Source organism: Halichoerus grypus, chromosome 15 (assembly GCF_964656455.1).
Source record: "Halichoerus grypus chromosome 15, mHalGry1.hap1.1, whole genome shotgun sequence".
In the NCBI taxonomy this organism is placed as follows: domain Eukaryota; kingdom Metazoa; phylum Chordata; class Mammalia; order Carnivora; family Phocidae; genus Halichoerus; species Halichoerus grypus.
The window spans coordinates 34301264-34323455 of record NC_135726.1 but is presented as its reverse complement, the minus strand read 5'-3'; the positions used below and the strand labels follow the sequence as shown (position 1 = coordinate 34323455).

At 42.8% G+C, this 22192-nt stretch overlaps 1 protein-coding gene across 1 annotated transcript in view; it reads right to left on the bottom strand.

The window, feature by feature from the left end:
• ABCC12 (ATP binding cassette subfamily C member 12) overlaps positions 1-22192 on the bottom strand; it is a 93963-nt gene that overhangs the window by 43038 nt on the left and 28733 nt on the right. The window contains exons 3-10 of the mRNA XM_036124326.2: positions 21071-21226; positions 18627-18774; positions 18104-18337; positions 16392-16565; positions 15787-15934; positions 12474-12622; positions 9929-10036; positions 7854-8129 (exon numbers count right to left, since the gene is read on the bottom strand). Of these exons, the coding sequence (XP_035980219.1) occupies positions 7854-8129; positions 9929-10036; positions 12474-12622; positions 15787-15934; positions 16392-16565; positions 18104-18337; positions 18627-18774; positions 21071-21226 (1393 nt within the window). The remainder of the gene's footprint in view (positions 1-7853; positions 8130-9928; positions 10037-12473; positions 12623-15786; positions 15935-16391; positions 16566-18103; positions 18338-18626; positions 18775-21070; positions 21227-22192) is intronic.

Here is a 22192-nt window from a genome sequence, read left to right as displayed (position 1 = left end):
TTCTTAGAGGGTCTTGGGCCAAAGGTGTTGCCCACAAACTGTGCTGGCTAGGCCAGGTGGTGACCAAGGGGTCACTGCTGGCTCTAAGAGGTGGCAGCTACAGCCTCACACCCCAAACCTGAAACACAGCCTGGGAGGAGGCAGGAACCTAAGTCTTAATTAAGTGCTTTCCTTGGCACAGCACAGCAGAGTGCCCGGAGGACTTCCAGAAATCATGTACAAGCACTGATGCGAAACAGCCTTGTGCTGGTCTGGGACACACAGGCCCTGGACATGAGGATTGTCCCCCTGCCCACACTCCAGGAAAGCAAATCTAATAGAAGTTAAAAGCTGTACAACCCAGGGGGACAAGGGTAGCCTTTGAAATACAGAGAGCCTAGTGTTTTCCAAAAGTCATTTTTAAAGTATCCTTCCACCATACCAAAGCGTAATCTGAAATTACTGAGCAGCTATGCTATTCCAACACATGGGGCTCATGGATTATTCTACAGCTACAGATCTATTAATTCAACCACAAATCATTGTAAGAGACTGCTATGTGCCAGTTGCTCTTCTGGACACTAGCAATAGCACAATACAGAAATGTACATGACAGACAACAGTTTCGCTCTGTCCACAAGGAGCTTACGTTTTAGTTGGGGGGCACTGACAGTCAACAAGATAGGTAAGTAAAATATGGAGAATGTCAAGTACATGCCACAGAAACACATAAAGCAGAGAGGAGATAGGGAGATAAGAGTGGAGGGAAACTTACTGGAAAAGTAAACATCTTAGCTTGAGTTCTCCCAGAAACAGGCCCTGAATCAAAGATTTGAGTGAAGGTAGTTTGTTTGGGAGGTACCATGGGAAGGGGAAGGTGGCCCATCAAGGGTGTACTATTATATCAGCTCCCATGGGAGGCAAGTGAAGTTCAATCCTGCTGGGAAATTCCGGGAAACTGAGGATTGTTCTATGTCCCCAGTGGCTGAGGGAGTTGGGGATAAATAGCCAATAGTCAGTGCTTGAGAGCAGCTCCCTTGTCTGTGGATGTCCTGCTGTTTTGGGGGAGGTGGGGAGGGCCCTCAGGCACAGACACAGATCCCGCAGTTGGAAGATGGCCAGGAAGATGACAGTATCTGCTACAGGCACCATTTGAGTAAGACCTGAAGGAGGTGAAGAAGTGAGCCATATAGATATCTGGGGGGAAACAACTGCAGGCAGAGCAAGAGTCCATTATGGAAACTTTTGGGCAGACATGTGCCCACTCTTGTGTTCAAGCAAATACTGTAATGCTGCAATTGGAACATCTAAGAGCATTCTCATTAAGACTTGCTCTCTGTGATACCTTAGAGCAAAGATGCCCATCATGAAGCTAAATATGTCTCCCTTCCCACCTGAGATAGACCAGAAGGGTCCTGTCTGCCACACCCAGCATGTGAAGATTGCTTCTTGTCATCACGAATTTCATTGACAAGTCTTTATGGAACACCAGGCATCATGGTAGGCATTGGGGATAATGCCTAAAAGCAACATAGACCAGAAAGGAACACAGACAATATACAGTAACAGTCACCTTACAGGTAATACAATGGCACTAAATTCCTATCTTTCAATAGTTACCCTGAATGTAAATGGGCTAAATGCCCCAATCAAAAGACACAGGCTATCAGATTGGATAAAAAAACAAGACCCATCGATATGCTGTCTGCAAGAGACTCATTTTACACCCAAAGACACCCCCAGATTGAAAGTGAAGGGGTGGAAAACCATTTACCATGCTAATGGACACCAAAAGAAAGCTGGGGTGGCAATCCTTATATCAGACAAATTAGATTTTAAACCAAAGACTGTAATAAGAGATGAGGAAGGACACTATATCCTACTTAAAAGGTCTATCTAACAAGAAGATCTAACAACTGTAAATATCTATGCCCCTAACATGGGAGCAGCCAATTATATGAGGCAATTAATTGCCAAGAAACATATCGACAACAATACAATAATAGTGGGGGACTTTAACACCCCCCTCACTGAAATGGACAGATCATCTAAGCAAAAGATCAACAAAGAAATAAAGACTTTAAATGACACACTGAACCAAATGGACTTCACAGACATATTCAGAACATTCCATCCCAAAGCAATGGAATACACATTCTTCTCTAGTGCCCATGGAACATTCTCCAGAATAGATCACATCCTGGGTCACAAATCAGGTCTCAACCGGTGCCAAAAGATTGGGATCATTCCCTGCCTATTTTCAGACCACAATGCTTTGAAACTAGAACTCAATCACAGGAGGAAAGTCAGAAAGAACTCAAATACATGGAGGCTAAAGAGCATCCTACTAAAGAATGAATGGGTCAACCACGAAATTAAAGAAGAATTTTAAAAATTCATGGAAACCAATGAAAATGAAAACACAACTGTTCAAAATCTTTGGGATGCAGCAAAGGCAATCCTAAGAGGAAAGTATATAGCAATACAAGCCATTCTCAAGAAACAAGAAAGATCTCAAATACACAACCTAACCCTACACCTAAAGGAGCTGGAGAAAGAACAGCAAATAAAGCCTAAACCCAGCAGGAGAAGAGAAATAATAAAGATCAGAGCAGGAATCAATGAAATAGAAACCAAGAGAACAGTAGAACAGATCAACGAAACTAGGAGCTGGTTCTTTGAAAGAATTAACAAGATTGATAAACCCCTGGCCAGACTTATCAAAAAGAAAAGAGAAATGACCCAAATCAACAAAATCATGAATGAAAGAGAAGAGATCACAACCAACACCAAAGAAATACAAACAATTATAAGAACATACTATGAGCAACTCTATGCCAGCAAATTAGATAATCTGGAAGAAATGGATGCATTCCTAGAGATGTATTAACTACCAAAACTGAACCAGGAAGATATAGAAAACCTGAACAGACCTATAACCACTAAGGAAATTGAAGCACTCATCAAAAATCTCCCAAAACACAAAAGCCCAGGGCCAGATGGCTTCCCAGGGGAATTCTACCAAACATTTCAAGAAGAATTAACACGTATTCTTCTGAAACTGTTCCAAAAAATCGAAATGGAAGGAAAACTTCCAAACTCATTTTATGAGGCCAGCATTACCTTGATCCCCAAACCAGACAAAGACCCCATCAAAAAGGAGAATTACAGACCAATATCCTTGATGAACATGGATGCAAAAATTCTCACCAAATACTAGCCAATAGGATCCAACAGTACATTAAAAGGATTATTCACCACAACCAAGTGGGATTTATCGCTGGGCTGCAAGGTTGGTTCAACATCCGCAAATCAATCAATGTGATAACAATACATTAATAAAAGAAGAACAAGAACCATATGATCCTCTCAATAGATGCAGAAAAAGCATTTGACAAAGTATAGCATCCTTTCTTGATCAAAACTCTTCAGAGTATAGGGTACATTATAGAGGGTACATACCTCATATCATAAAAGCCATCTATGAAAAACCCACAGCGAATATCATTCTCAATGGGGAAAAACTGAGAGCTTTCCCCCTAAGGTCAGGAACGCGGCAGGGATGTCCACTATCACCACTGCTATTCAACATAGTATTGGAAGTCCTAGCCACAGCAATCACACAACAAAAAGAAATCAAAGGCATCCAAATTGGCAAAGAAGAAGTCAAACTCTCACTCTTTGCAGATGATATGATACTTTATGTGGAAAACCCAAAAGACTCCACCCCAAAACTGCTAGAACTCATACAGGAATTCAGTAAAGTGGCAGGATATAAAATCAATGCACAGAAATCAGTGGCATTCTTATACACCAACAACAAGACAGAAGAAAGAGAAATTAAGGAGTTGATCCCATTTACAATTGCACCCAAAACCATAAGATACCTAGGAATAAATCTAACCAAAGAGGCAAAGGATCTATACTCAGAAAACTATAAAATACTCATGAAAGAAATTGAGGAAGACACAAAGAAATGGAAAAATGCTCCATGCTCATGGATTGGAAGAACAAATATTGTAAAGATGTCAATGCTACCTAGAGCAATCTACACATTCAATGCAATCCCCATCATAATACCATCCACTTATTTCAAAGAAATGGAACAAATAATCCTAAAATTTGTATGGAACCAGAGAAGACCCCGAATAGCCAGAGGAATGTTGAAAAAGAAAAGCAAAGCTGGTGGCATCACAATTCCGGACTTCAAGCTCTATTACAAAGCTGTCATCATCAAGACAGTATGGTACTGGCACAAACACAGACACATAGATCAGTGGAACAGAATAGAGAGCCCAGAAATGGACCCTCAACTCTATGGTCAACTAATCTTTGACAAAGCAGGAAAGAATGTCCAGTGGAAAAAAGACAGTCTCTTCAACAAACAGTGTTGGGAAAATTGGACAGCCACATGCAGAAGAATGAAACTGGACCATTACCTTACACCACACACAAAAATAGACTCCAAATGGTTGAAAGACCTCAATGTGAGACAGGAGTCCATCAAAATCCTAAAGGAGAACACAGGCAGCAACCTCTTCGACCTCAGCCGCAGCAACTTCTTCCTAGAAACATTGCCAAAGGCAAGGGAAGCAAGGGCAAAAATGAACCGTTGGGACTTCAAGATAAAAAGCTTTTGCACAGCAAAAGAAATAGTCAACAAAACCAAAAGACAACCGACAGAATGGGAGAAGATATTTGCAAATGACATATTAGATAAAGGGTTAGTATCCAAAATCTATGAAGAACTTATGAAACTCAACACCCAAAGAACAAATGATCTAATCAAGAAATGGGCAGAAGACATGAGCAGACATTTTTCCAAAGAAGACATCCAAACGGCCAACAGACACATGAAAAAGTGCTCAACATCGCTCAGCATCAGGGAAATCCAAATCAAGACCTCAATGAGATACCACCTCACACCAGTCAGAATGGCTAAAATAAACAAGTCAGGAAATGACAGATGTTGGCGGGGATGTGGAGAAAGGGGAACCCTCCTACACTGTTGGTGGGAATGCAAGCTGGTGCAGTCACTCTGGAAAACAGTATGGAGGTTCCTCAAAAAGTTGAAAATAGAGCTACCCTATGACCCAGCAATTGCACTACTGGGTATTTACCCCAAAGATACAAATGTAGGGATCCGAAGGGGTACGTGCACCCCGATGTTTATAGCAGCAATGTCCACAATAGCCAAACTGTGGAAAGAGCCAAGATGTCCATCAACAGATGAATGGATAAAGAAGAGTGGTATATATATACAATGGAATATTATGCAGCCATCAAAAAGAATGAGATCTTGCCATTTGCAACGACGTGGATAGAACTGGAGAGTGTTATGCTGAGCGAAATAAGTCAATCAGAGAAAGACATGTATCATATGACCTCACTGATATGACGAATTCTTAATCTCAGGAAACAAACTGAGGGTTGCTGGAGTGGTGGGGGGTGGGAGGGATGGGGTGGCTGGGTGATAGACATTGGGGAGGGTATGTGCTATGGTGAGCACTGTGAATTGTGCAAGACTGTTGAATCTCAGATCTGTACCTCTGAAACAAATAATACATTATATGTTAAAAAAAAAAAAAAGAAGAAGAAGAAGATATCAGGAGGGGAAGAATGAAGGGGGGGAAATCGGAGGGGGAGATGAACCATGAGAGACGATGGACTCTGAAAAACAAACTGAGGGTTCTAGAGGGGAGGGAGGTGGGAGGATGGGTTAGCCAGGTGATGAGAATTAAAGGGGCACATTCTGCATGGAGCACTTGGTGTTATACGCAAATAATGAATCATGGAACACTACATCAAAAACCAAAAAAAAAAAAGAGATAAATAAAAAAATAAAAATAGGAAAAAAAAAAAAAGAACAGTACAGGTATTAATACTGAAGAGAATATGTCCTAAGTGTGACTTTGCAGAGGTAGGGAAGAAATTGAAACCCCCTGTGCTAAATGAAACAAGCAGGTTAGTAATATTTTGTAGTTATTCTCCTGATAATCTTAATTTGGAAATCAAATAGCTATCTTTATGTTTATAGACACATTAAAGATACCTGAAAAGATACATACTAACATTTAATAGTGGTTGTTAGGGTGATGGGATTACAGGTGGTTTTCCAGCCACGTGCTCTAGATTTTTTTTCTACATCATCTATTTTTATAATTTCTGTAGTACATATTTATAATTTTATGTTATGTTTTACTTTATAATCACTTAAAACACCTCTCCCTACATGGAAAAATTAGAAATTTTACCTTCACTGAGAAAAAAAAAATTGGGGGAAAATATGGATGTTCTGAATTTAGGATATTTAAGTGCAGCTCTTAAGCTGGACTTGGTTGTGAGAGAAAAAAGGCAACAATAGCTAACATCAGTTGAGACTTACTATGGGCTTAGCATTTTTGTATGATATCTCTTTCAATTCTCACACCCACCTTGTGAAGTGCTGCTATTATTAAAATATCCATTGAGCAGGTAAAGGAGGAGAGGCTCTAAGAGATTAGGCAGTATATTCAAAGTCACACAGCTGGCAAGTGGCTGGGACTGGAACACATGTACACCAGGTTCCAGAGGCATACCCTTAATCTACACAATGCTGTGTTGCCCCTTTGTTTCAGAAAACATTGACCATGTTCTTGATGGACAAGCCCAAGGGTCACCAACATAATGAGAAGGAGGAAAGCAATGAGGGGGCTAAAAGGCAGCTTCTTTCTTTAAAACACAAGAGTAGTTCACTGAGGCCTCTCTGGAGCAATTCCAAAGACATGGTTAGAGCAATCCAGGTGCTGCATGCACATCATTGGCAGGAGGATGGGGATGAGAAAGCAAAATGGGTTGCACCCAGCAGGACTTAACTGAGAACCTAGCTCAATTGCACTCAGCTAAGCAAATACCATTTCCGATGAATACATGGCAGACAACCTTGTTAACAACAAGAAGTACCACTCTACACCAGCTATTGAGCTTAGCGTCACATAATAAATAGGAACCTCTCCTTCTATAGTGCTCGCACGGGGAAAGGGTGAGTCAACAACATGGGATATTAAAATACTAGGCACAAGATTAATGCTGAGCCCTCTGCAGCAAAATCAACAAATACTGCCATCCCCAGAGCACTGCTGCTGAGTTCCCAGTGCAAGAGAACCACATGCAGGAAAAGGCCAAACGTTCCATAAATGCAGAGCTTTGTCTAAAGACTCTATTCCCCAATCCTGAGGGGAGAGGCCAGCAGACTGGCTGGCTTCCTTTGCTGGGTTGCTTGTTGATCTCATTTGCTTTTAACAAGTATGTTGCTGAAGAGAACAGATTTTGGGGCCACGTGCCCTGTGTGTGCAACCCTCTTCTCTCACTTTCTAGCAGTGTGATCTTGGGTGAGATATTTAACCTCCCTGTCTGTCAGGTTTCTCAATCATAAAGTAGGGGTAGCTATAGTACCTACCTCTTAGGGTTATTGGGGTGGTTAAATGAGTTAATTATGTACCTGGTAAATAGTAAGTGCTCATAATTGTCAGTTACTGTCTATCATAGTTCTCCAATGTGAAATTAAGAACAAATCTAAATAGATTTATAAAAGATCATCAGTTTGAGCCTAGCCACCTGAAATGTATTGTCCATTCAACATTGCAACTGGCTCCTTTGGATTTTGAAGATCAGTACTAATACAAACACCATCTTCTCTCAGCCTGAAGAGAATGTCTCCATTATCCATGTACATAGTTTTAAAATTGGGGAAAGAAGACAGCCTATTAGAGACATCCCCCCACCACCACAACCACCTCCAGCTCAGACTGAATTATGTTAGGCCTTGGTAAGGCCATAGCTGTGTGATACAAGGAGGAAAGATGGAAGCCACACCTGTAGAGCTATTTACCCACCTTTCTCACTACGAAGTTTATATTGTGCAGAACCAATTTGGAGCTATCACTTTGCTCCTCTGGGCCAGCAACTCCCTGGGATGATGAACTCAAACGGTATGCCTCTAGGCTCTGTTTCTTGAGAAAATGCTTTTTCTGGTTCTGCACTTTCTTTAGGTCACTTTTTATGCTGGTTTCTTGATCCCATGTCAAGGTGGCATTTGCTAAAAGCAAGACAGTATCTGGGTCTTCTGGTTGGGTGATGTAAGATGGGGGGCTTTTATCTATGAGAATTTTCTAAGATTAAAGAGACAAAATTAACTGGGCATACATTATCCATTTGCAAGAACCATCCCAATATATCCTCTAATGACCCAAAATCATAATCTGGGCAATTTTACTTAGGACACTCAGGGATATTCTGAAGATATTCCCCTAGGAGAAGCTGCAGCAGAAATAGTCTACTAGCTCATGCTATCTAGGACAGATGCCTCCTTAGCCACAAGGTCTATGTGAGTCACCCACATTGGAGAATGCTAATCTCAGTTACATTTCTTCCTCATGCCCAAGGTAATAAGCTTTTGCCAGTCTTTGGGTAGTGGGCTTCATTGCCTGGCACTAATGCTTATGAAACCAAGGTCACATGCTCAGCCTCTACTGTGTCTTCTTCCTAAGACCCCACTCAGCTCAGTTCAACAAAACATTTGCCAAGTGTCTACCCTCTGCCATTCTGGGATAAACGCAGAAATGCAACTATGAATAAGGCATGATTCCTGTCCTTAAAGAGATTACAGTCTGAGGGAAGATGGGAACATACACAGACATTTCAGGGAAATGTGACAAGAACAAAACACTGCAACTTCTAGAGAAGGGAACTTGGCTCCCCATCCTGAGGGCCATGTATCAGTGCCTGAGCTGAGTCTGTAAAGGTGCTGTACAGGCAAAGATGAGGGAAGGAAGAGGAGATTTGCATTAGCAAAGGCAAGGAAGCATGCAACACCATGGTTTATTGGGGTGGGGGCATGAAACAAGCAATTCAGGATTACCACAGCTCTCAAGATAGGGAAGGTATAGGAAATCAGGTGGAGACATAACTAAGGACCTGCTGATGGCAGTAGGGACAGACCAAAAGTTGAGGAGTCAAGAAATAGCATTGTTCCTCTAGCCTAAGATATCTGATATAATATATACAATTAATGTGATGGTGTTCATGCTTGTGTTTTGTTCAAAAAGTGATGAGTCAACAGTGCCACCTTCCAAACCAATCTTACAAACAGCGCCTCTTAAAATTGAAGAAATACAGTGAGCAGAAGATGACCCAACAGGGTTCTTGATTGGTTGAATGTGGATAGTAAGGGAGAAGAGGGATACAGCCACCTCAGATGCCTAAGATGACTTCCAGTTGCTGGCCTGAGTGAATAAAATCATTCAGTTAATTCACACATGTCTGGAACACCCTCTTCCTTTTCCTTCCCTTGCCTGAACTTCAAAACCACTTTACGTACAAGTCATGTATCCTTACTGCATACATCAATTCCTGGGATACCTGGTCTTACACTAGACTGAAGGTTCTTGAGTGTAAAGACTCTCTCTTCCTCTTATTTGCATTTCCCACAATACCTTATATATAGGAAGCACACAGTATATCTCTGATGGATGACTGACTGAATGAATAAAGCAACTGAGTGCATAAATGTGGTGCCCCACTACCCTCTTCATCACTACCATCACCACGCCCATCATAGGACAAACCAAGTAGGTAAAGGGGAGGAGGATGGTTCAGTGAAAACTCAACCCCACTCCTGGAACAACTTAAGATTTATAGCTTGGAAAAAGAGTAGAGGTCAAGAACATCATCTCCATGTATAGAGATTCTATTTCATTTTTACTAAAAGGGCAGACCACCTTATAAAGCTCTGCTTGTACCCTCCTTGATGTACATTTATTGATCCAGCTCTGAATGCAGGGCCTTCTCCCAATGTTCTTCAAACCAGTGACCCAGCCCTCCAATGGGTTTACACAGCTTCCCCATATCTGAGAATTTTCCCACCCAAAAATGAGATCTCTCTTCCCTACTCACCCAGCATTAGTTATACCTTCATTCTCCTCAGAGAGACATTGGCTTCAGCCATTGCTTTGACAGAGAAAGGCAAGATTGCAATTGAAAACTTCATTACATTAAACATGGCAATCACACTAAATGCCTGAAGAACAAAAGAGAGGTATAGGGTTTAGGATGAGATATTGCCTTGGCTCTGAACAATTATATCCATGGGAATTACATTTGCTGAGATGAGAAATGATGGCACAGTTGGAATTCTTACAGGAATTTTTTTTTTTTTTCATGGTTCACAAACCATGGGCTGGCAAATTAGGGATAGCAATATCTTAATCTCTTTTGCTTTGAATTTTCATCAAAATGGTGGGAGATTTATCCCCTTTTCTTTGTCAGTCCAGAGAAGATAATGTCCAAGGAAGGCCTCTAATTGAATGTGTTTGGAAGTCTCCATCCACATCCTTACATGGCCTAGACCATTCACTCAAAACCCCATGGATTGTCCTAAATTATCCCCTTCTCCCAGTTACTTCAGAGGTCTCTGACCCTTCAGATCTAGAGCATCCTTTTCCATACCATATTCAGCCCCAGGATGAAGACAGAAGATTCCTGGAGGGACGGGTTGGCCCATGCTGCCTGGTGGAGAGTGACTTCTGGCTCTCCTGCCCCGGGGGTCTAGCCTCCACCCCTTGCCTCACCACATGCCTGAGACAAATTTGAAAGCCTCTGTTCAACTGCCATTCCCAAAAAATCACCTCCCCTCCTTACTGGGGCTTTTCTCACTGAACCCTGCCTGGTAGGTGGTTAACATCATACAGCCTCAATGAAGATAAGTTTCCTTGCTCCATCGGTGCCCCAAGGGTGCATGATTTCATCTCTCAGATTTCATCTTCTCATCTGTCTGACTTGTAATTAGCAGCTTCTCCCTAAGCACCCATTTAAGAAATTAATAACACAATTTCCATCAACAAATCCAGAGCGATCCTTCCTGCTATTGAATGGGCCCCATGGACAAAGCCCTGGGCTTCAACTAACCCTCATTAGTTCGGTAAGGGGACAATGAAGAATGCTGCCCTCATCACATCTGGTCCCAAATCCATCCCCAAAGAGAACTCAGCTCCCCCAGGTCCCCAGGCACGATCTTGGCTCAGAAAACCCAGGCCTTGGTTGACAGAGCACTCAGGCTTCCTGATGTGAGCCAGCACCTGGGGCTGACCTCCTACTGATGTGGCCCTGACAGAGAAGCCAAGGGATTCCAAATCTGAAGAAATATGTGCCTTGCATTCAGGGGAATTTGTTCTTAGTCTACATTTCTTCTAAATCATCATTTTAGAAAATATTAACCATGTGCACTCAATTCGGTTTTAAATTTGCTTGGTGTGTTGCTGGGGAAAGAATGTTTTGTTGTCGTTTGGGATCACAGAACACAGTCACAATAATTGAGAAGCATTCTGTTGAGGCTTTGGTATGTCGTTGCCATTCATTCTGGCTTTGGGTTCATGGCTGAATTCAAGCCCCCAGAGTGTGTGAGTAAATTGCATGTGAAGAACCCAAGAAAATAAAAAGCACATCACAACGAAACACAGGGAAGTAACAGGACTGACAGCCTCACAACAGATGCCCCCCCACCCCCACCCCAGCAAAAGCATCCTGCCTTCTCACACATCCCCCTTCCCTTCAAGATCTGTGATTTTTGGTGCAACTATTGCTCTTCAAGCATACTTGCTTATTTCGTTCTCTCTCTCTCTCTCTTTTTTTTTTTCTTGCTTTTATTGACTTTCCTCCATTCACTTACCCTTCAGACACTGGGTTTAATATCTCAGCTGTTGTTTATTTCAGCCAGGGGCTGTTTCTGATCTAGCCCAGAGTTTCTTTACCTTTAAGTGCACAGGCCCCCTTATAAAAAAACCTGAGCATCTCACATTCATTCTAATTCTCCCTCTGAGGCTTTCAGCCCAAAATCTCCTGGCCTGGGTGAGCATCAGGCTAATAAGAACAACAAACACTTACACAGCATTTACAACATACCAGGCGCCGTTCCACGTGCCTTACATAAAAGAACTCCTTCAGTCCTCACAACCACAGGGACTATCATAACCCCATTTATAGGTAATAAAACCAAGCAAGAGAGGTTCAATGAATTGCCTTCCATCATAGTAAAGTACCAGAGTTGGGATTTAAAAAAGGGGTATTCTGACCCTAGCATCTCCCAGTACCTACGACTCCTCCCACCCCACCCAGAGAACTCCCACAAACTTTCCTTCTTATAAAGCATATGAATAATTGTGACTAAAACAGCCAAGTGCTCATCTGATTTCAGTTTTGTTTTCCAAATGTCAAACTGTGTTCCAACATTAAACACTACCCCTGCACTGACATAGACTGGATAAGAGTCACTGTTAGGCTCTCCTGGGCTCCTTGTCAGCCCAAGCACTTGTTTTTAAAAGTCAAGATAGAATTCTGGCCCTTCTGTGATTGGGTATTCTGGTGCCAATGCTGGGCCTTTGCAAGCAGGGAGAAGCTTCCCACCTGGCACTTGCCAGTGTTGGAGTGTGAAGGAGGCCAGTTCTAGAGATGGTTCTTACCACCGGGGCGGTGAGCCTGCGTCTCAGGAGGATGTGGCAGGTGAATGTCAATACAATGGCTATTGTAGATGCAATGGGGGCCAGGGCTGAGTTTCCACTTTGGACAAATCCAGCTTTTTCCAGTAATTTCCTTTCCCTCTTCCTTATATCTGTAAATAGAAAATAGTCCATGATGGATTTATTTTTGCAGCACTAAGAAATGTATTTACCCTTATCTTATCCTCCTGCAAAAGAGTGTTAAGGATTCCTGTTGTGAAGTTTAAATGAAAGGAAGCACAGAAAGTCCTGGGCACAAACTGGGAGCTCAGCGCATGTCAGCTGCCATACTGGATGGTTTCTGAGGTCTCTTCCAAACCTGATTCTCTGTGTCAAGAGTCATACACTTGGATGCCCACAGAAGCCAGCCAAGTAATGTAAATGAAGGGAGTGAGCAGAGAGTAAGACCAGAGGGAGGGTGTGGAGTATAGCAAAATGGGGACCACATGCCTCAGTGAAAGGGGCCTCCACCTCTCAGTGCAGGGCAGCTCAGGGTCACCAGACTTTCAACTGTTCTGAAGTCTGGGATCTGGAATTTTGTGGGACATCTTTCTACTTGTAAATGTTGGGAACTAATTGAAAAAAGTTTTTAAACTGTAAAACCAAACAAAACGCATGTGACAAACCTGAAGACTGCCAGATTGGGGTTCCTGTCTTTTGTCCCAGGTACAACTACCAAAGCCCAAGAGCATTTATCCCTTTCATAAGTCCAGATGGGGTCCGTGCCTTTGCACTGTTCAAAAGTTAAATTCAAGCCTCCTTCTCCTCGTGTTTAAAGTTCTTCACTCCAATTCCAGCCTCTTCTGCAAAAACCCTTTCACACTGGCAACATGGGGCCATCGCCATTCTTACTGAGTGCTCTGGTGAGCACTGCACAAGGCTCTCATTTGATCACTCTCATCACTGTGTGACAAGGGAGAGCCTATCATTATGCTCTCTGGCAGGACAGGAAAGTCATCACAGGTTAAGTAACTTGCTTTTTAAGTGGTCATGGCAGAGTTGGAACTCAGTTCTACGGCAGTCCAAAGCTCAGCTGTCCACATGCCCTTTGCCTCTAGGATACCACCCACCTCCCTGTCCCCAAGCACGCTCTCACATACCCACCTCTAGGCCTTTGTTCCTGCTGGGGGTCTTCCCCAGCTCTGTCCATGTCTGAATCCTTGCTATCCTTGAAGGCCTTTCTAAAATGCCGCTTCTGCCATGACGCTCTTTCTGATCTCTCAATGTGATGTGCTCACCCCCTCACCCTCCTAGAACTTCTCTTCATTTCCTTTGTGGCATTTTCCCCATTTCACCCTACAGTTATTTCATGTGTTCACTCATTCAACAAATTTTAACCTGATGTCTACTATTGGCCAGGTGCTGTGCTTGGTGTTGGACAATATAGGAATAAACAGAGTCTCAGCTCTCTTTCCATAGGGGAGATAGACAATAAAGAAATAAACAAACAAATTCTATCATTACAAATTTGTTGGATGATATGAAAGAAATGAACAGGGTGAAATGATTAAAAGGAACTGGTATAGAATGGACCTGCTTAGAACTATAGTCAGGAAGGCCTCTTTGAGTCAGCAACATTGAGAAGAGTCACAAAGTCACCATGAACATCTAGCACAAGAGCATTTCAGGCAGAGGGAACAGCAATTGCAAAGATCCTGAGGCATGAATGAGCATGGATGTTGTTCTAAAAAAAGACAGAAGGTTCCATGGCCCAAGCGAGTTATCAAGGGTTAAGACAAGCTGTGATGAGATCAGAGAGGTCTTCAGGGGTCAGATCATGTTGGATAATAAGCCATATAAAGGAATTTGGATTCAAATATTTTACTTATTTATTTGAGAGAGAGAGAGAACAAGCAGGCGGAGGGGCAGAGGGAGAGGGAGAAACAGATTCACTACTGATCAGGGAGCCCAATGCGGGACTCAATCCCAGGGACTTTGGGATCATGACGTGAGCCGAAGGCAGACACTTAACTGATTGAGCTACACAGGCGCCCCAGGAATTTGGATTTAAATCAAAAGCCCTAAATTGGAATAATCTAAGTGTGATAAGAAGCCACTAAAGATTTTTCAGCAGGGAAGGACAGGATCTGATTGACATTTTTAAAAGGTCACAGTGGTTTCTGAGTACATAATGGATTTTATGTATGGGAAGGAAGAAAGCAAGTGTTGCATCTAGAAGTTCTTTCCATAGTCCAGAAGGGAGAGAATATTGGCTTGCACTAGGGTGGCAACAGAATGAAGAGAAGCAGATTCCAGATGTATTCTAGAGGTAGAGCCAACAAACTTATAGCTATTGTTGAGCTTAGTTAACTCATTGTCCCTTCATCTTAGAAGCAGGGACCTTTCTCTAATCATTTTACACAGCTCCCATGACCTGGCACATAGTAGGAAGTTGATAAATATGTATTGAGTTAAACTGACTCAAATTAAATTGAGTTGAATTAAATTGAACTAAGTCAAATGGAATCAAGTTTAATCAAATCATTGAACTAAAGTGAGTTCAATGTGTGAGGAAGTATTTCTGGGTCTTCAAGGAAGGTTCCAAAAGGTTGCCAGTGTCCCAACCTGCAGCACTTCCTCTGGCAAGCTCAGAAGCAAGTTTTCTAAAGCCACTTCCTAAAACACAGATACACAGCTTCAGGCCCAATTACATGCTGATCTAGAAGTGTAATTGTAGATCCAGAGAGTCAATTGTAAAAGTGGTTCGGATCATTAACCGGCCAACCACCTGAGTCTATGTCAGCAATTATGTAAATGTTCCTGCCATTAGATTTGCATTTATACTTGATTGTAATGGTTTTAATATCATTTTTTTAAAGCTATATATGTGTCCTCATATCTGTGTAAGGAATGTCAAGTCAGGGGGTCATGCAATCATGATGAGGTTGCTGCAGGCAAGGAGATATATATGTTAAGTGTGAGTGTGTGCCTGTATGTGTAGACATCTTCTAAGTCAAGGAAATAGCTTGAGATAGCTCTTCTTCTTCTCATAATGTTTTCGTGGATTATTTTTGCAAAAGGTAACCGGTCAGTACCAGCATCCACATGCCTTCATAAAGTCTAAACCATATGTCGCTCACCTGCTAAGCATTTGGGTTCACCAGAACAGATGCCTGGGTCTATTAAAATCTCTGCAATCCTTTGAAAAACCTGAAAAGCAGCTCAGGGGGTCCCCACAACTCCCTTTCTGGAATGCCTGGCCCCAGGAACCTTAAGAACCCCCTAGAAGAGCACATTCTACAGGGTAAGTTGTTCTTCAAGCACTTGCACATCCTACCTTGAATGGTACTGGTAAAAGATTTCTCCCAGGCATACATTTTAATCAGCTTGATGCTGGTCAGAAACTCATTCATTGTCTGAACTCGCTTGTCTGTCACCGAAATTGCTGATCTTCGGAAAGCTGAATTGAGCTTAGCCATAAACATCTGAAATCAAGGTACAAACAGTGTTCAGAGAGAATTGCTGAGTTGCAGTTGGCCTAAAAATCCAGGGATCAGAGTATAAGTGCCAGGAAAAATTCTAAGGGAAGCTGGACTGAGATTCTCAGCCATCCTTCCCGTAAGTTGTGGCAGCCAATGTGGACCAGGGGACACCACTGGGGATCAGGCAGGTGATACAAATACATGAGTTGCTAGGATGCAAAGAGAATGTTGGGGACTTTGACAAACTGAAAAGCATGCCTCCCTCCCCCAGGGCATTCAAATTCAAGTTCTTAAAAAAAAATACACTTTGCCAACAAAAGAAAGCACATTTGGGAGCACAAAGTGGGGGCACAGGCTTCAGTTCCCTGCCCTGGAAATGAAACCTTCTATCCAATTCAGTGAAAACATGGGTGCAAAATGCAAGCATACAGCAGTTACAATTGCAAAGACCTGCCATTACCTGGATGGGGATGAATATGATGTAAACAGATATCCCAATGAGAGCTGTGGGCCCCAGAATGAAAAAGGCATACACTGCACAAACAGCCATTAGGATAGGGATGGTGGCTGGCAAGGGACAAAACAAGGCAGCTTCAAACAAGGAATAACTATCACTTGATAGTATATTGAGCACCTGGAAAGAAAGCACATGGATTCAGGCTTTGGAAGCGTCACCCAAATATCTCCTCAACTGAGGAGAGGAGAGAAAACACTGCCTTAAGGGGGAGGGGTATTGTCAAGGGACCAACATGACGAATTTTGTGGCTCTCACGCTGATCTGATTTTGGAGAGGCCAGTATTTTAAGACTGAGAATCCCAATGAAGAAAGACACCAAGAGTAATTAATATTATCATCTAAGAGCATGCTGGAGAGATGGCTAGCTTTTTTTACCATCTACCTTTTATCTATCTCTCCTTCTTCCTGCTTTATTCAGAGCAGCAACATGCCCAGCTAAAAAACTACATTTTTTAGCCTCCTTTGTGGAAAGAGTATGGCCATGTGACTGTGTCAAGGGCAATGAGATAGATATAAGCCAAAAATGTCAAATGGGAGTTTGGAAATGCATTCTTAAAGGGAGTCAACTCAACTTAGAGGACATATACCTTTATTCTTTTCTCCTTCCTTTTACCAGCTATCTGAAACATGACTGAAATGGCTGGACCTCCAGCATCCATCCTGAACTATTTTGGGAGCCAAGCACTAGGATAGTGACAAAGAAAGGTAGGAAGATCCAGAAGTCCCCATACCAGCCCTGAATAGCTCTCTTCCAGACTCCTTTTGCAAAAAGTGGAATAAATTCATCTTGCTTAATCTACTGTTATTTTGGATTTTCTTGTTCTATGCAGCCGAGTTCATCTTAACTGATACAGGATGCTTTGGACATAATGAAAGAGCAACTGTAAGAAAGAGGCAAGTCTTCCCCCTTACCTCACTGGAATTCCCTTGACTAGGGAAATTTTATTGTGTAAATGGTGAGGATTTTATTGCTAAGGTTCAAGGGCTTAAGAAAATATAAATTCAGTCAGTTAAGGGAATGTTGGGTGGCTCAGTCAGTTAAGTGTCCCACTCTTGTTTTTGGCTCAGGTAATGATCTCAGGGTCGTGAGATTGAGCCCCATGTTGGGCTCTGCACTGGGTGTGGAGCCTGCTTGAGATTCTCTCTCTCCTTCTACCCCTCCCCCCACCATCTCTCTTTCTCCCTCTCTAAAGAAAGAAAAGAAAAGAAAAAAAGAAAAGAAAAGAAAAAAGAAAGAAAATATAAATTCTGAAGTCCAGTAGGCATAGTCTTTATTATGGCTTTAGCACCCCAAACTCTACACAGAGTTATTGGATCAATTCTTCACTCATTTTTTAAATCCCTGTGGTATATTCCATACTGCCTCAGTGTCCCTTTTGACAATCAAAGGGATTGAATGAGGTCACCCCCAAGCCCTGTCTCAGCTGGAACAGGAAAACATTTCCAAATTCTTCAGCTTGAATGGAGCCCTCCTTTCACTGAATTCCTCTGATGTTTTGAGTCTCCATCACCTCATTTAGCAGGGAGATGGGCTATAATGGGCAGGACATGGACAAATAAAAGGAAGGCATATGCACCAACCAGGAAGCACATCTCAATCATATTCAGAAAACTCAGGATTTAATTTTCTAAAATTAAACCCTGGACCAGCTTACCTCGCCAACAGAGACGTGTGCCAGTGTCTTGAAGGACACCAGGTTTTCGAAAACCAGGGTGGAGACAGCCACCTTCAACCGGATTGCTGTGCGGTAATTTATAGCCCAGGCAAGAGCCCAAAAGAGCACTTTGGTAAACTCAGTAGCAAAAAGTGCTACGCACAGGCCAATGCCAATCCAGACATTCCTAGAAATGCTCTCGGTCTGTTGGAGGATTTGGTGAATGAGAACAGTCTGTAAAACAGCACAATGGAGAGAGGAGAGGGCCCCCGGGGGTTGAGGTTGGCATAGGAAGCCTCAGATAATGCCGGCAAGCCGACTTTATGAGGCAAACTTTTTAATTAATTTCAGTGGCAGCTGCTGTGCTTGACAAGGATTAGCTTTACGAAAATTTGCCCCCAAGGAGCTCAAAGATAATGACAATGTACTAAACCCACCAGCTCGTAGAGAAAGTAACTAATGACATTCTTTGCCAGTCTGGGGACCTGTTTGACAAGGCAGGAGAAGGGCCACCCCCACTCACCGGCCCTATGGCTGCCATGATAATGCACAGGATATTGGCCACAATATCCATCAAAACACGTGTCCTCTGGAATTTCCAGACCACTCGGCCCAGAGAGGCTTTCTCAGGACCCATACTTTCTACCTCTTCATCCCAAAGGATTCGAAATCTGTGATGAAAGAACAGGAAGAAGGAACGAAAGGGACTTACATTTCCACTTGCTATTTGAAGCTACTTCGATGGACAAACCTCCCAAGGGTGCTCAGCACAACCCTCATCTCTGGCAGTGGTGGCTCCACACAAGCAGCACTGATTTTCTTTTCTTCTTTTCCAGGGCAGATGGGATATGGGAGGGACAGGAGGGCAAAGCCTTGGCACAAGCACCAGCTGGTACCTGGCACTTGGGCACTTTCCAGGCTTTCATTTCCTGCTCCTACTGCCCATCTCTGGCACAATACCAGTTCTGATAAAAAAGACAGAGGCAACAGAGAAATGACAAGAGTAATCTTCCCCAGGGTGAGGAGGAGTTTGTCCATTTCAAAGATCTGAAAGAAGGCCAGTGTGACAGGAGTGTGATGAAGGAGAAGAAGGGCTGACATGACACTGGGAGGAGAGGCAAAACCAAATCCTGTGGGACCTCATGGTTCTCAGGAAGGAGTTTAGGTTTATTTTCTCAAGCAAAGAAAGCCATTGCAGGTTTTTAAGCTGAAGTGATAAGATCATTTTACATAGCTAAAAGAACATTCAGGTTGCTGTGAGAATAGTGGATTATAGGGGGAACAAAGGCAAAAGCAGGCGGACCACAGCAGGAGACTGTTGACATCCAGGGGAGAAGTGGCAATGGTTTGACACTGGATTTAAGGGAAGTACATTTCAGGAAGGATGGACAGGGGCGTACTGATGAAGTAGACGTGAAAGAAAAGGGAAGGAGGATAAAGGACCCCAATTTTCTGGCTCAACCAAATGTGTGAATGGAGTTTGTCAAGAAGAGGAGAAGAGCATCATCAGGTTGGGGCCCAGGATCAAGAAAGTAGCTTCAGATATAAGATGCTTGTGAGTCATCCAAGTCCAGCTGTCCAGTTGGATGCAGGGCATATGAATTCAGAGTCTGGAAGAGAGGCATGGACCAAAGTGGCATGTTATTAAAAGGTTGTGTTTGGTGTTGAGTCTTTGCAGTGGATAAGCTCACCTAGGAATAGGCATAGCATGGAAGAGAAGAGGATCCAAGTTGATGTTGGGTAGATGGAAGGAAACATTAAAAATAGAAAGAGAAGTTTGGACCAGAGAAGTAGAAAGAAAATCCAATACTCCACAGGCACTTGTCCAACCCCTTCTCTCTGATCTCACTGGCAACTTTCTCTGGATTGTAGATTTGGGAAATTACCATTGAATGAGATATCTGCAGCACATGGGTGAGGGGAAGCACAGTTGTAGAAACAATTGCAAGACCATGATTAAAACTCCCAGCCCTTTAAGCACATACTCCAGGCTATGCCTTGCACTTTACCCCGTGTGGCCAAAGATAAGACTCCCAAAAGAAACAAGTGCAGAAAAGGCTTAGAGAAGTTCCACATTGTTTAAGACATTATGATTCATCACAACCTCAAAGGTCAAAGCAGCTGGTAGAAAGAATGAAGTTAATGTCTTTATCCTTATGCTGACATGGAAAAGTCTTTATAAATGCTTACTGAAAATAGCAAAATGGTTAACCATTCTATAGTATGATTCACTTTGTTTAAAGAAAAAAAAATATGACATGTAAGTGGGAGGAAGAAGAGTTACTGATCTGCAGAAGATGGTACCACAGGATATGCTTAATTAGAGTAGAAAAAATTCTAGACATATCAACACCCACATTCAGCAATGCTGACCTCTGCGGAGCAGAGCAAGAGTACAGTGGGGATGCTCCCATGGCCTAAATGTCTGTTGCTTTAACATTTTTAGAATGAATATGAATTATGTTGAACCAATAAATTTACATTTTTTGCAAGTCAAAATTTTCAAATATTGGCAGTTTCATTTGGTTCAACCTAAATGTATTTTGCAATGTAAAAGCCCAATGATGATTTTTAAAGTAAAACAAACATGATGCCTGGAGCTGCACTAGCAGCAGCCCGGGTGGGTCCGGCCAGCACAGTGCAAAGTGAAATGCTGGCCACCTTTGTCCTGATGTAGAACTCCTACAAACCAGTGACAGCCCAGCCAGCATGCTCCTGAGCCTCAGGCTATAGCTCACAAGCAGTCCTTTTTCCACACCAACTCTCCCCAGTCCTCACCTCCCCAGAGACTGGGCCAGCAATTTCAGTCAGCTCAACCCACGTTTCAGAGAACAGCCACCAACGAGGGCCCCCAAGGACCTGGAGGTGTCCATTTCCACACCTGGGAAAGGGGAGCACTCAAAGGGCTCATGGGCCCCTGCATAGGGTGGGCTCCTCTCCTGAGGTGACCCAAGGGAATCCTGGTACCTTTTGGCATTGGTGTCCGATGAGTCATATGGTGACAGCGGGGGCAGGGTATCCACAGTCAGTGTGTGCTTGTAGCCCCTAACCATCACTGGTGTGAGCCAGGAAAATGTAGCAAAGGAGAGCAGTCCCGCATCATCCACAGGGTTGGGTGCCAGCCTAAGACAAATGAGACACTCTGTCTTCCAGGGCATAGTGGTCATTGCCCTGAATCCCTGACTTGAGTTCTTAACTGTAGTAAAAACCACAGCCACACTTCGAAGCTGTGAGTCCTACCTGTTAGCCCTTTGAGCAATGGTGTGTGCTGGGACCAGCTCATATCAGCTTGTGAGAGCTGATTGTAAAATTTTCAAGAGTTTTGCAAGTTAGTTGCTAAACATGGCCAGTATTAAAAGTTACATAATTTTAAATAAATCATCTTAAGGACAAAGGTAATAAGCACTTGAAACTCATCACTTCCTAATTATTTTACTAGATTTTGCTAGTATCTATGGTCTTTAGATTATGTAAATCTGTTGCATCTATATGGTAGAAATACCATATAATAGGGTGCTACTGTGCATCTCTTCCCAACAGTATTCAGTGACATCACACTGACTTGAAATAGGCCATGGTAGTCCATAAGAGCTGATAAATGTTACAAACCATGGAATTTTTTTTAGTGAGCCAGTGTTCAAGCCTCATGACCATCCCATGGGAAAGAGGACACCTGACCCATTTGTCATGAGGAAATGAAGACCTAGAAGCTGATTATCAGAGGAGTGAGGTGCATGTGTTGTGCTCTCGGGAGGATGAGGAAGGTGCAGAGCAGGACATGCCACCATGGGGGGGGGGGGGCGGCGCTAGGGAAGCTACCTAAGCAGGCACATACTGGCAGCAAACTCGTGGTTCTGCAGATCAGGAGGATGGAATGAATTAAAATATTTAAAGTGCTCTGGCTACATAAATATTAGCTAGCAGATTAAAAAAAGAAGATGGAGGAGGAGAAAGGGAGGAGGAGAAAGAAGAAATGGAGAGGAGCAGGAGGAAAAAGAGGACAAAGAAGTAAAAAGAGGAGGAGGAGAAAGAGTAAACAGTTGAAGAGAAGGAGGAGAACAAAAGAAAGAAGAGGAAGAGGAAATGAAG